General features: G+C 39.9%; 1 protein-coding gene across 2 annotated transcripts; it reads right to left on the reverse strand.

The window, feature by feature from the left end:
* Positions 1-846: 846 nt before the first annotated feature.
* Positions 847-13350, reverse strand: LOC110986515 (carboxypeptidase D-like). 2 transcript variants are annotated; one of them, XM_022248475.2, is made up of 8 exons: positions 12898-13345; positions 11412-11608; positions 9508-9690; positions 8576-8711; positions 7436-7594; positions 6579-6718; positions 5914-6025; positions 847-4670 (listed from the first exon to the last, which is right to left on the reverse strand). In XM_022248475.2, exons 1-8 carry the CDS (start codon positions 13133-13135, stop codon positions 4435-4437), a joined length of 1401 nt encoding a protein of 466 aa, XP_022104167.2. In that variant the 5' UTR covers positions 13136-13345; the 3' UTR covers positions 847-4434. The 2 variants fall into 2 exon arrangements, with proteins under 2 accessions (XP_022104167.2, XP_086985814.1); XM_087129688.1 differs by lacking the exon at positions 847-4670 and adding an exon at positions 4851-5652 and having other exon boundaries at positions 12898-13350.
* Between the last annotated feature and the right edge of the window lie 1115 nt (positions 13351-14465).

A 14465-nucleotide genomic window follows, 5' to 3' on the forward strand; every position in this document is an offset into this window, starting at 1 on the left:
AATTTTAAAAAAGTTTTAAATAAATGAATTTTGCAAGGGGTTAGTCTTGCAATTTTAATCAATTTTGACCGAATTTGTTTTCTAGGGGTTAACATAGAAATTTCAAAAAGTTTATAAGAAAGGAAGTTTGCAAGGGGTTAGTCTAGCAATTTTAATCAATTTTGACCAAATTGATTTTCTGGGGTTAACCAATGAAATTGAAAAAGATTCGAAAAAATGCATTTTGCAAGGCATTAGTCTTGCAATTTTAATCAATATTACCAAATTATTTTTCAAGGGGTTAACCTAGGAATTTCAAAAAATTTCGAAGAAATGAATTTCGCAAGGGGTTAGTCTTGCAATTTTAATCAATTTCGACTAAAATAAATTGCCTTACAATTGAAAAAAATCCTTTTCAAGAAATGAATTTTGGAAGGGGTTAGTCTTGCAATTTTAATCAATTTTGACCCCCAAACTGATTTCTAGGGGTTAACCTGGGATTTTCAAAATAGTTTCGAAGAAATAAATTTTGCAAGGGGTTATTCTTGCAATTTTAATTGATCTTGATTTAAACAAATTGCAAAGTGTAACCTAAGAATTTTAAAGGAAAAAATCATCCTAATTTCAGATCACATATCATAAAATCTTGTGGTAGAAAGAGCCTGAAAATGGTTTGCCAAATGAGCCCGAAGTTTGAAAGCTGTGAAATGTTTTTCAAAAGTAATGGAAGAATGATGGAGATTTAAAATGCTATTAATTTGGCAGATTTCCAAATTGTTCACTCATGTACATTGTACATGTTCTTCGAGGTAACTACATGTAAAGCCTATTCTAATACTCTTCCTGGCCACAGAAATAAAGAAAGACTTGTTGTTTACACATGTACATGTATATGTTATTAGAACCGAGTACTGACATTACATTGTGATGAAACCAAAATATAGAGCCAAAATATACACTGCAATTCTACAACAGAAAATAATTCGAGGACTTTCTTCACAATGACTACACACGCACAACCACTAGTCACCACTAATGCACTTGTATGATGTACGTAAGTGCTAAAATTAGGAAAAATTGAGATCTGGAACTTAAGCTAGGATCAGAAATAGGGTAGAGAATAATGGAATATGACAGCATGGGGGGGTGTCACTGGAAGATTGTGAAATATAAATGAAATAATCAAGAGGTTTTGAAGGCTCCGCACCAGAATAGGGTCTATGGTATATGTTTGTGGTTGCCGCCAGGCACTCCTTAAAATGTGACTCACTCTGCAAAAAAGGCCGTCAAGTCATGCTTTGCCTCTCTACATTTACGTAACAGACTATTCCGTACACCTGCCAGACATCAATTCTAAATTTTACTGTGTCTCGGGAACAGAATGTGCAACGGAGGTCAAAAATACTCAATTTAGTCCTTGTTAAAATGCTCTGGGCATCACTTCAAATCAATTTGTCACACATTAGCCCAAGGGCCATTTTGGCAGAGTCACAAATACCTAGTCCTTGTATTCTACACGTATATCAACTTTTATATACGTAAAAACACCTTGAACAGTAAACTCAGGACTTTCCAGATTTTTAAAGCAACTGTTTGAAAAATCATGGAATCGTGACGAATCTCACCCCTGTAGCATAAGTTGATCATATGTCATAGGTCATCTTATTTCTTTCTTCGAAATACCAGATCTTTACAAAATGCCACACCTCTGTTTTGTGCTAGTGAGTATAAACAACAAATGGAAAACACTACTCTGAGATTGTCTTGAATATTGGAATCTGTCAAACATATTTAAGTGCAAATACTGGCTGAAAATATTACGTTAGGAATGTATTGGCTGAATGATTTTAAGTACAAGCTGGTGACAGCAATGACAACATTACAAGTAACATGTTGATTGAGACTTACATGCATGCACGTGTGCAGAGAAGAGAGTTACTCGTATTTTGAAAAAAATAAATATACCTTTATATGATTTACAATAGATAGTCCAAAACAAGCAAGAACATGGAGGAAATAAATTTCACTCCTGCAAATTTAAAATGAAATAAAATTTAGGCCTGAACGAATTCATTAACACCTGTTTTGTTAGTACCATAACCTGATTACAAGGTGCATACTTGACACTACTCAGCACTACTCCTCGCTAACGACACCAAAGATATTGCACTTAGTTTAAAGGTTCAACTTCAAGAGGCATAAATAATTTTCATCGGAGTCCCAATCACTCCTTGAATCAAAATCAAGGTTGTGAACTTTGTTAAAAGAGGTAGGAAACCTGTTTATAGGTTAGCAAGAGCCCAGTTTAAGTTAGAATAAAGAATCGAGTAATGCCATGAACACAGCAAAAAGTACTAATGGGGAAACGTTAGAATAGTCTGTAATTACATCCGCAAAGATCACCATGCTTCAGTCATTAATACAGTAATTATCTCTCAGTGAACTTCCAAATTTCAAATCCATTCTGAGTCAGTGCAATCAAAATTACATGCAAAAAAATAATGATTTGCTCAGCTGCAAATAAACTTCGATGCTTACGCCCATCACATTTTGCCCAGTCACCTTGCATCATAAAAAAATTCTGCATTCTTTTTTTTTTTGAACAGCTTTAATCGCTGAGGTCAATTTGGCTTCAAATCAGCCTAGGGATGCAATTATCACCGATTACTAGAAATGCAAAACCTATGAAGCTTACCCTTCTGCAGGTGTCTCCTGCCAACCATTATAGACGCCACTTCTCAAACACCAGATTACACACTGGTGCATTCAAGCAAAAGACAGGTCGTCTGTGGGTCATTCCATGAGGTTGGAGCACAGTTTGTGACGGTGTCCAATGTTACGTGGGTTCCGTAAAATGAACAGCTATTTTCCTGCATGTGGATCCCAAATTATACATGTTGCAGGGCTGAATACAGAGGTGTGTGTTATTTTTACAGAGTAAATGACCAACTCTACAGGTCATGACAGGTGGCAAAAGTTACCCATGTAACAGGGACACCGTCACAAATTGTGCCCCAACCCCATGGAATGGCCCCTCTCTACTTCTGCTAAGTCCAGAAGGGAACTGTATACCTGCAGGTCTTGAAAACAACCTCTGCCCAAAAATTCAAACTACATCAAAGTTCAAGGTGGTACAGTCTTTGTGAATTACACATACATTTATCGCACCGAGTCTAACGTACACAACATTACAGTGGTCAAATCGCTACTAGAATTACAAATAAGATTAACTACTTCACAATGAAATGGCCCTGATCACGAGCAATTCTCAATCAGACAGTGATAACATGGAATCCATTCCATGGATTTATTCTTTAAACTTTGAGGGGAAATTTTCAGCTGCATCTGGATTTCATACTGACTTGTGTACAAGTCCAGGTGGTCAGGGCCACGTCGTCATTCATACTGGGTTGGGCCAATGGCCGTTAGGCTGTGGGACATAACGGTGCATAGTGAACATTTCCACTTTCAGCTTCATCGGTCTGATATAAGTAAACTACACGTACTCCGTTGGAAGCAACCAGGGCTTATCAATATGTACTGTCGATGAAAATCTTCAAACTGAAGAAAATGATACACGTACTTTCACATCTAATGGAAGAATTCCAAACATATCATCCTGAGTTCAGAACCATCCGATGACGACGACTGATTACCGGTCACTTCTTACAAATGACTGTGAATCGACTTCTTTTCTTCTACATTTATACACAATCATGCCAATTGCGATGGATTACGGAACGAAGCACTCTACATGTATATTGCTCTGATAGTCTAAACTCACCGACACACAACAAAAAAATTATCCATGACAGTTACTCGTTATCTGTGTGGTATGCACACCATGCATTGATCATACCATTAGTGTGTATCCGTGATCGGTATAGTTCCAATTCTTTTTTAAAATCTGCAAACTGAATATTTTCAATCCAACAAGTCATGCCCCGCCCCCTGAACTCTCATCTCTTTCCCACGCTTCTCTCATCAATACTCAGTCGTCTTCTAAAAAATATCAGTATCTGGATGTATAATAAAAATGACCTTTTTTTTTCCTAAAATATTAATTCCGATATAAAGATCCAAGGTGGCATTTACATACCATTAAAATTACTGTGATACCTTTAACCTAATTTAAGCAAGTTCTCAAGATGTGACCATTGATTTATCACACTTCAGTAGTTTCATTTATTGGTTTAGCTGATCAAGGTTTTAGACGTGCCCCAGGTTTAAGATTTTGGGCCGCGCCTCCATATCTATGAAGTTATTCTGTTGACAGAAATAGTGGAATAAATTGCGCAAATTTATTCTAGATTCCATCTTCACGGGTCCTACTATAACTCTTCCCATCACTTGTTTAAATGCACTGGTGTACACGTAACCGTTTCAGAAACTAATGAAGTCACGATGTACATCAAGGTGTGCTTTGGAGAATGATTTCTTATACCTGTTGTTTTCTTAGATATAGTTTTCAAGTTCCTTCATGAGTAACTCTAGCTCCTTCGGAGACAGCTCCGGAATCGTGTTGTCACGCTCCAGAACAAAGTTGCACTGAGTGGCTCGCATGTCATCGTACACGGTGCAGACCTGTGGCTCGGAGGGTATGTAGCCCAGCGCCGACGCTCGGACCTTGTAGTGGCGTGGGGAGCCGTCTGCGTTGGCAGTCAGCAGACGCCAGTAGTCACCTCCCTTGTCTGTAGGAGATACGTAGCAATGTTTGAATCTTGTTAGTTACTATGGCGATGGCTCTTTGGGACACAGAAGCGTCAGCTAAATAACCAAGAACCCAACCTCTGTCTTGAAAAGAACCATACCTTTGAATACTTTACCTGACCATGCAGAGGGTCACCGGGGACCAATTTCACAGAGCCGCGTAAGCACAAAATTGGCTTAAGTGGAAGAAAACCTTGCTTGATAAATCAGGTAACCAGCCAAAACTACATGTGATGTATATTGTTTTGGAATGGTATTTAGCTGTCTTTTGGTTAGCATGATGATCACATAGAGTTTGAGCTGGTAAGTTTCGTTTCTTTAAGCAAGGGTTTTTCGCACTTAAGCAGATTGTGTGCTTTAGCAGCTCTATGCAATTGGCCCTAGGATTTTTATCTAGGAAGGGGGTTGTGGGGGCAACCATTTTTTCCGGGGGGAAGACAAGGACTCATCTATTAACTGGTAAAGCATTATGAATGGAAGAGCTTTATGGCAAATTAGTGTTTCTTTTCCTTTTGCTTGGTGTCCCCCCGTTTTTTGTCTTATTTAATTTTTCAAATATTCTTCTCGCAGCGCTCATGTTAACAATGTCAGTATATTTACACCTCAACTAAAACTGCCGGCATGCAAATTCAAGTCTCTGTGACAATCAGTGACACCTAGCATCAACAGCAGCTGTGTACAGACTTAACACCTGACATCTGCCGTACATTAATTCACACTTGGTAGATTTGGGTGGGTTGGTGTTTCCGCTGGCGCACCACAGCAAGCGAGATGATTGTAGACGTACGTGTTCAACCGTCTCAACTAATCTCTCTTTTGGATGTGCTGGGTGAAGTACGTGGGTGGGAAATGTTAAGGACTCCTGTTGGTTTGACTTCCTCAGAGTCTTTGTCCTGTCACTCGGAAGTGGCTCTGGCAGCTTGGCGCCCGTTCTGTTAAGCTGGGTCTGAGTCATGTAAGGGTCTGTGAGAACCACATGTCGTTAACTTGGTGTATCGCCAAACATCGGATCATGCTTGGTGCTATGCCAACCCTCTGATCTTATTTAACTCTTTATTTCTGTCTATTACCATGGAGACACTGATCAGAACAATGCTTCTGGTTTTTTTTATTATATAGCATAAGACAATACAAAAATCTGTGAAGAATGGTCCACTTGTGCCAAAACTATTCCCCATACTTGTCTTTGTGCTTTCTAAGTACCACTGCACTGAGCTATCCTACCTGTGGTCACATCGTGGGTGATACCCTCCACCGAGATGGTAGCATGTTCAATCCCAACTCCCACTCCGTATGGATCATATTCAGTCACCAAGCCCGTGATTCCAGCATGGCTCTGAAGAGCAACACAAGACAATTGACCAATTTTTACTCATTTCAGGGTGTACAAGAATGCTATACCAGCTTTTGAAAGCACCAATTTCTATTTTTTTTTTAATTTCCAAAATGATTTTCAATCCTTGTTCTAAATGTTGACTCAATACCAAACCTGCCAACTGTGAAAAGTCTGAAATCGGAAAATCAATTTTACGAGTTCACAAAACAAAACAAAACAAGCAGTCCTGTGAAAGAAGCTATTTCCATGTACACATGTATAACTGCCACAGCGCCCTTGTTTTTTCCTTCAAACAGCGCCTTCTTTTGCTAGGACTTTATCCATTTTTCCCCTTTTTATGGAAATCTGAACGTTCCAATCATTGGTGGTCTGGAAACTTTAAAAAGTCAGGACAGTTCCGATTAAATTGGACTCGTTGGGAGAAAGCACCTGAACTACGTTAACTTCAGCACTTGCATGATCTACCACATTTCAATCGCTCTCCCGCCCGCTGCAAGTAACATGCAGTCCAATTTTTTTGGGAGGAGGGGTCGGTACAGAAAGAATGGCCTACCATCTTGATATATTGTAGTAGCGCTGGCTTGTTGTCCTCCCAGAAGCCTTTGAGTTTGGATTCCGACGGAAACTTGTCACATCCCAGTTCCAGTGTGAGCTCAAAGCAGTTGGTATGGAGGTAGTTATAGTCTTGCATGCCTACAAATGAAATGCACAATGCGTGAACGGCTATCTTCCGAGACATTCCACAGGAAATGCACTCAAGGAACAACTTTGAATGGGGCCGGTAAGATGTGGGAAGTCTCACGACACGGTAAGAAGTCATTAAAGGCCTATGAGTGTTACTTTGATACTCTGCGTAATCATTCTATGGGTCAATTGATTACTTGGTTACATTTTAAATGCAATAGTCAGAAACCCCTTCCCTTTGACAAATCTCAAATTGACAGCCTAGTTTTTTTAATCATTACTGATTACTTGAAAATCAGAATACAGGGATCTGTCATCTTTAACCCTAACGCCTAGGACCTTTCGGCTAGGATATAGCCTCAGTCCTCCAAAGTCCTCCGAAATTTCTTGAATGTGTTCTGTTCGGGGGGGTGCCCACTGCCTCAATCCTCCGGCAAGTCCTCTCACTGTGTTGAGGCAGTGCGAATGGAATCCTGGATCAGTATGGAGGATTTTACATATGATGGAGGAATGAATTCATGCATGGCTGAACATAACCCACAACCTTGTGACAATGCAGCCTTCCCAATCAGTAATGACATTTTGCCAGGCAGCCTCAAGCCTCCAAAAGCGCCAGGAGGATTTTGAAGGATGGAGGATGATTGGAGTTAATCAAAATGCAAACAAAAGTTCAACTGTGCTTAAAAGCTATCAAGATATCAGCTGAATCTCTGTGAGTTAGCGTACCTCCATTGAGCGGGTACCATGCAGCGCCGTTGGTAATTCCATCATCAAATGTTGGGCCGCCCTTGCCATCGCACGACTTCCTGTTTTCGTCCGACATCTTACCGTGAGCCTCGGAGTATGTAGAGGCAAGCTTGACAAACATTTCATCATCAGGACAAGCTAAAAGGGAGGACAAACGGCAAAGACAAACAGCAGGTTCAAAGTACAGCTGCAATTCCAGACAAAAGGGTAGTTTAAAGTTAACTATGGATGAGTAAACAAAATCCTCTGTTCTAGTGTCAATAGAACCTTATTTGGTTTTCATGTTTAGCCCAGACAGTACCATTCCTGTCACAGTGAATGCATGTCACCATCTGTCAACACCTGAATATGATAAAAATGTAGCCAATTATCTGACGAGAAGTTGAAGCAGTTTTTACCAAGTACAACTGAACTGACAGCCAACTGATTTCAGAAGTTTGCCAACTTTCTTATCTTTGTTTATACACGAAAGAGCATTTCAAGGTGGTGATAAGGGAGCGATAAGGGAACATTTCGTCGCACATCTGACAAACCGGCGAATCGACCATTCTCAGATTCTGGTGATTTCCTGATTTTATCTCACCAACTGATGAATAGCTTTGACAGCAGTATTCGAACAAAGTATTGCTCATAGAACCAAAAATACAAAGTAGGAAATGATTTCAAAGACCAATTTTGTATCTTTTATACACAGAGTTCAAAAGAGGGTTGAATTAAATATCAAAAATGAGCACGCAACATTAAACTACTGAAAATGTCTTTTTCTCGAAAACAGTGATTCATTGGTTCGTCAGATATGCGATGATTTGTAACAAGTTGGAAATCACAGAATGCTGTGTGAATGATTTGAACTTTAGCCCTAAACCTGCTAACACAACAGCGCTTGTAATCAAGTTGTTGCGTTTAGTGGTCGACAAAAGTGGCAAGGAACACTGGGACATTTGATATTGCCAAGGCTAACGTTTCCCCGAGACCAAAATCCACTGTTGCAATGTGCTCCATTTAGCATGGTTCTTATTCCAGCTGTGTCACATTCTCTTGCGTTTGCTGGCCAGGGAGAGACCCGACGAGAGGGTTAAGGTCAGCAGGGAGTCCCATTTGGTTACGCCATCTACTCACCTTGGTACTGTGTGCTGCCGTTGAAGCTGGAATCAAACGGGTAGTTGGCTACAAGATCCCCACCGTGGAGGTTGGCTGATAACACAAAAGAATACTCCTGAAGCCATTCCATGACTGCAACGGTCTCTGGTTCGAGCTGGAAGGGAAAAAAAAGCCAGGGTATTGATAGAAACAAATGCCACATGGTATACATGTCAAATCAGGGGTGAAATTGGAAATGAAATATCCACAAAATAATCACCTGAGGTCTCGAGGGCCCTTGAGTAGTAATGGGACTACAGTAAAAAAGACTTCATGTTTGCCTACGCAAGTCACCACTCTTCAAATACCCACTTTCTTGTGTTCCTAAATAGAAACTTATAAAATATAATAACACCTTAATGGTAAATTCCAGGTTTGAAACGAAACTGTACAAAACCTCCTCACATCTGGAAAATCCAGATGAAAAAAATCCGGACAAATCTCACTCCTGGTCAAATCTCGCGACTACGATTCTCTCAGCACACAGCTGACATGGTAAAGGAAAGGCGTGTTTGTTTCGCATAGATCGGAATCACGATCGGTAATCTGTCATTGGTTCACTGGCACCAGAAACTGCATAAAGGATGGAGGGAACCAGAGTCGGGACCACTGATGAAAATCCAGATGGAACAAACAGGCCTTAACCACACTTGTAAGTTCCTAAGAAACATGAAACTCCAATACATGTGTGAAAAAACACACAAACCTATTGGTTGGATGCTGCTGTAAGTCTTACTGAAAACATGACCTTGTCTGCGACCAACACCACGCCATACCCGACAGGCTTTCTGAAGCGACCATATCTAATCTACGTACCTCATGGTGGATATCTTCCAACATGACCTTGTCTGCGACCAATACCACGCCATACCCAACAGGCGTTTTGAAGCGACCATATCTAATCTACGTACCTCGTGTTGGATATCTTCCATGACTGCTGCGATGTGGTTGTTCTTGCCAAAGATCCGTGAGAAATCGTGGTTTTTGGTGTTGTGGTACAGGTATTTGATCAAATCGGGGAAATTACGGTTCAGGTCGATGTCATGAGCATTGGCACGACCGGTCAGCCAATCCGGATCATCTTCCACAACAACCTAGGAAAAAAAAATAGAAAAACAGTTGAATGCTTTACAAAAAGTATTATTTTTGAACATCACTGTTTAATTTTGAGGCAATGACTGAGATTGATAATAAGCCTTCAATATTGAACATGCTTTATACAAATGTAAAGTCTACTGAAAATTGGTATATCTGACAAATTTATGAAAAAAACCCATAAAAACTCTAAACACAAACTTTCGATGCTCCTTTCAACATGCAAATCTGTATTATGATGCCTTTTTACAATTTGGATGCCTCTCCCCTGTGAACCTTCAACCCCCCCCAACAAAACAAGCCCCAAGTCATCAGGGCCACTTTCAAGTTACCAGCCTTTAAAAAATCTTGTGCAATGTACATGTATGTCACTGGGAACCGTCGGTGTCATACTCGCATAATGTTCATTTAAGTCAGGATTTCAAACAGACTGATAGTGACACATCAAAAAAGCATCTTAGTTTGCACTGTCTAATGTAAACTACATGTAGAAGAAAAATAACGACAAACGGCCTTAACCACTTCCTGCCGGGGAGCCCAGTTTCGGGCACCATGTGCTTATACGCGTGGCCGGGGTCTCTGAAATCGAACAAAAGGAACTGGGCCTTGTAACAAAAGACCATTCTTGGAACAAAAGACCAGGCTGCTGGGCATTACCGACATTTTTTCACTCTCAACAATGGAGAAAATCCAACAATATACAACAGTTTGGGCATTGGGCAGGTTACCATCGGGGACAAAAGCGCTCCACCAATGCAGCGATGAGCCACACAGTACAGCTGCATGCTAACCTGGCCCCTATTGAAAAGAGGTCAGCAGCGCACTGAGCCAGGTTCGTGAACAAAAGAAAGTTATATAACACTGCACAATCTGGGCTGCAGGCCAGGCTGAAATTCTCAGGCATCAATAGATTTTGTCTCTCAGACTAGAGTGGCCACCAGACAATAATAAATGATGAATTTTTGAAGAATTTTGAAAACTGAAAATCTTGAAAAAGTCCCGATTATAAGCACTACATTTTTCAAACAACCCGGCAGCAAGTGGTTCACCTGCGCCTTCTCAACATTGTTTCCGCGATTGCTGTGGTGCTTTTTTTTTGTGGTGCCGAACCTTAGGAGTTTTTCAGAAACTCTTTGCAGTCATTTTGACACCACTTTTGTGAAAATAAGTTCTCGTGCAGTACCCATTTTTCCAAGACAGGTCAGCCAGAAATACATACTTTTTCCACCGCCGTGCTCAAGCACACCGCATGGCATGAGTGTATCCTTGACTTCAAATAACCGTAGCAACATAACCATATGTTGGATTCAGTTGAAACCGGTCAAGCTATTTAGTGTCAACAAGCGACATCTTATTTTCTCATAGACGGCAGAGAAAAGCAAGATGGCGGCCCTAATACCTTGCAAAAACTGTTTCCTGTGAGAATCTGGAAGCATATTTGCTATTTTTCTTACGTTGGCAGATGTTTGAGTGTTTCAAATGGGATAAAAACCACTTTGAAATCTTCAGAGAGTATTTTCAAATTGTTGATGCTTTGTTGACACTACTTGAGTGCGTTGACACTTGTTACGGCTACATAGCGCGAGTTAAAACTTCACATTTATATAGTTCTTAGACCCCCCCACTCCCTGCCTATGGGATGGTTGAAAAACCTTTTAGGATTAAGACTTATTTTGTGCATGTTAACCACAACGATGGAACAACCCACTGTACAACTGACCTTCTGGTAAGCCTTAGCATACCCATCCGGATTCATAGACGGCATAATGTGGATCCTGGTGTTGTCGACCAGCTGCCTGGTTTCAGGATCTCCATAATTGTACATCTTGCAGAGATAAGGGATGAGAACCAGCAGTATCTCGCGGCCCACCACTTCATTACCGTGCATGTTGCCAATGTATTTGAATTCAGGTTCACCTTGGAAATAAAACATGAACATTCATTATCAAAGGGTCCTTAATTTGGAATTTTACATGGGAACATAAAAATCCAAGAACATGATTGTGCAACTCTACTCATCTACAAAAAATGCATCTGACAACTCTTTCAGGTGTTTAAACAATTAAATTTCTGATCAATGCTTTTCCTTACAGAAGTTGGAGAAAATAGCCATTGATGGGTAGAATTTTAACAGTCCCAAATCCTCCCATTTTAAAATGATTTTACATATACCCTATGGGGGTTAGGTTTACGATAAAATGCATGGACTGCATGGTGTATACGCAACTGCTCACTAGACTGATGTTAAAGAACAAAGCTTCAAAGCAGTTAAATCTGTGACTGTGTTCACCGGGTCCCAAGTTTTGCAGTTCATGCCTACTGCGAAAACCAGCCACAGTCCATGCATTAACCTAGTAAAAGTCAGTCAATGCAGAAATGGGAGAGTTATACGGATGCCACTTGACACACCATGCACAAACCATATGAGACCGGTATATAAAAAGTTCTTTCTCAGTAAACGACTTAGTATTTTTCTGGATATGTTTTTGTTTTCTGAAGGTCACTGTAGGGAATAATTACTGGTGTATGTATAAGCCTTATCGCAAATACTGCATGGGTGATTTTGCACAATGGTAGAAAGGCACAAAATTATCCCTTTTTCCTTCCCACAATGCCTTTCTACCATTACGCAAAATCAACCATGCAGTATTTGCAATAAGGCTTATTTGGAACTCAGAAATGTTGAAAATACATGAATTTGGCAAAATTTGGAATTTGGTTTCATTAGAAAATAGGCTTAGGCCTACATGGAAAATTTTCTTGACACTTCAAAGGCTTCTTACAAACCTGCTGCAGTGGAGTCAGGACGCAATATTCATATTTTTTACTGCCACCTCTGTAGACCCTAACCCTATGATTAAGACTGGTCTGAAAAATTCTGTTTTCTGAAGAAATGCTGCTATATTTTCCCAACTAATGTTGACTTGATTATTGCTGTCAGTTTCTGTTGGCTAAGTTATAAACCACTGACACTGCAAGCGAAAATAAGTGATTTCTGTAAGCTTTACTTCATGACTGCTTGAAGCCTTAACTACACTGTATCTAGTCATATCATTACAATATCCCGACTCCCAGAACTGTGGGGTCCGACGTCCGCCCCGCTCCCACGAACGTACATGTAAGGCTACCGGCTACCCAGCACTAGCCTAGTATATATAGCAAGAGTAGGCCCTAGGTCCTACTACTTAATTTTCAAAGTCACTTACCAATCTCATGTTCTCCAGGATAGTCGGTTATTTCAATCACCCATAACTCAGCTCCATCTACACTTTTGCCAGCACTGTACACCCTGGTTATGTCGGGGCATTCCTCGTGAGTATCATCCAAAACTTGCTTCAACTCCTTCTGCGTGTGATGTTGAAACACATAAGCATCATCCGGGAAGATGTCATCGGCTCCGAAGACAACACCGAGAAGGACGAGAAATGTCAGCAGGGATTTCATCTCGAAGGACAGAAACAGGGGGAAAGAAAGAAAAGAGGGGGCCGAACAGCGGGACTACCGATTAACTGTCAGATTTCAACTGCGATTTAATGTTGTTCAGACGGTCAAATCTTAAACATATGTTTCCATCACCTACCACCTAACTATAATTGCGGTACGGCAACGTTAGTATCCGAGTCAAGTACACAACTGTACAGTTCGGAACCAAAAATCCAAGATGGCCTTTTGGACAAATCCAAATTTGTATGAGGGAGAGCAATTACTGAATTTAATTACTTTCATTTGCTCTGAATTGAATAGTCGTAAACTTTATAACACAACAGAAATGTATGCAGTTTTTATTCTTATATATATAGTAAAAATTAAATTTTGTTATGTCGAGTTGTGAGATAATGTCTACTTTTGAAAGCGCTGTGCAAGGCCAATTCACCTAATTCTGAATGGATGATACCCACGATTGACGTCATCATGCTTTTACGGGTGTAATTAATTTTTACGTAGGCACTACATGTATGTACATGTACAGGTGCACCATGATTCCTGCGTAATAAAGTCTGCAAAAATCATTACAGCACGACTCGCCTCCCACGTCTTACCAAAAATACACCAGTACACAGCTTCAAATTACACACAGCAATTGAAGGCACTGACTCAGATATCTTAAATAAAAAACAAAACCGGAGTACATATGGATCCCGTCTATTCATGGCCTATTTTCCAAGGAGTAAACTATGTTACAAGCTAAAAATAAAATGACAAGAGGTGACAAAACAACATCCATGTAAATTGATGCTAATGAAAAACATAATTTAATTGCCTATTCTGTTTTTAGACTGAAAATTCAGACTTTTAAACCAAAATGATAAAATTGCTTCATCACTTCTGAAACTCAAATCTTGAAATTAAATCCTGTAATAAAAACTCAATCTTGCCGTCAAATCTTTTCCGATCGAATCCTCAATTTACATATCAATTCTTAAAATCAAAGTAACTAAAATGGTAAAATGGCCTTGGATTTACCAAATTTATCTATAAATCGTTATTATTGACTCTAAATTTCATTGGCTTATTTAAGAACCAAGAGTTTAAATGTCATCAATTCAGACGCCGTGTTTGCGATTTTCAGCCGTCACTCATCAGTTATGAAACGTAATGTCAAACTTGAAGTTTTCATTTCCTGCAACGAGTTTCTGCCTTGAAAAAGCTAGGAGGTGATAATTTTTATACAAGTATGTGATAATGAATTTATTCAAGATGAACCACCGTGTCAATTACTAAAAAGGAACCTCATGCCCCGTTTGATCAGCTTATCTCACGTTTCGGTTTGAAT

Source organism: Acanthaster planci, linkage group LG19 (genome assembly GCF_054643075.1).
Source record: "Acanthaster planci isolate LZ-2023a linkage group LG19, COTS_SCS, whole genome shotgun sequence".
Classification (NCBI taxonomy): Eukaryota; Metazoa; Echinodermata; class Asteroidea; order Valvatida; family Acanthasteridae; genus Acanthaster; species Acanthaster planci.

Bases quoted from the DNA above. Each gene is read 5' to 3' on its own strand.
- LOC110986515 (XM_087129688.1), bottom strand. From the start codon at position 13,135: ATGAAATCCCTGCTGACATTTCTCGTCCTTCTCGGTGTTGTCTTCGGA. The intron at 9,691-11,411 runs GTCAGTTGTACA...TTTTTTTCCTAG, and splicing joins ATGCTAAGGCTTACCAGAAG to GTTGTTGTGGAAGATGATCC. The intron at 8,712-9,507 runs GTACGTAGATTA...TTTCCCTTCCAG, and splicing joins TGGAAGATATCCAACACGAG to CTCGAACCAGAGACCGTTGC.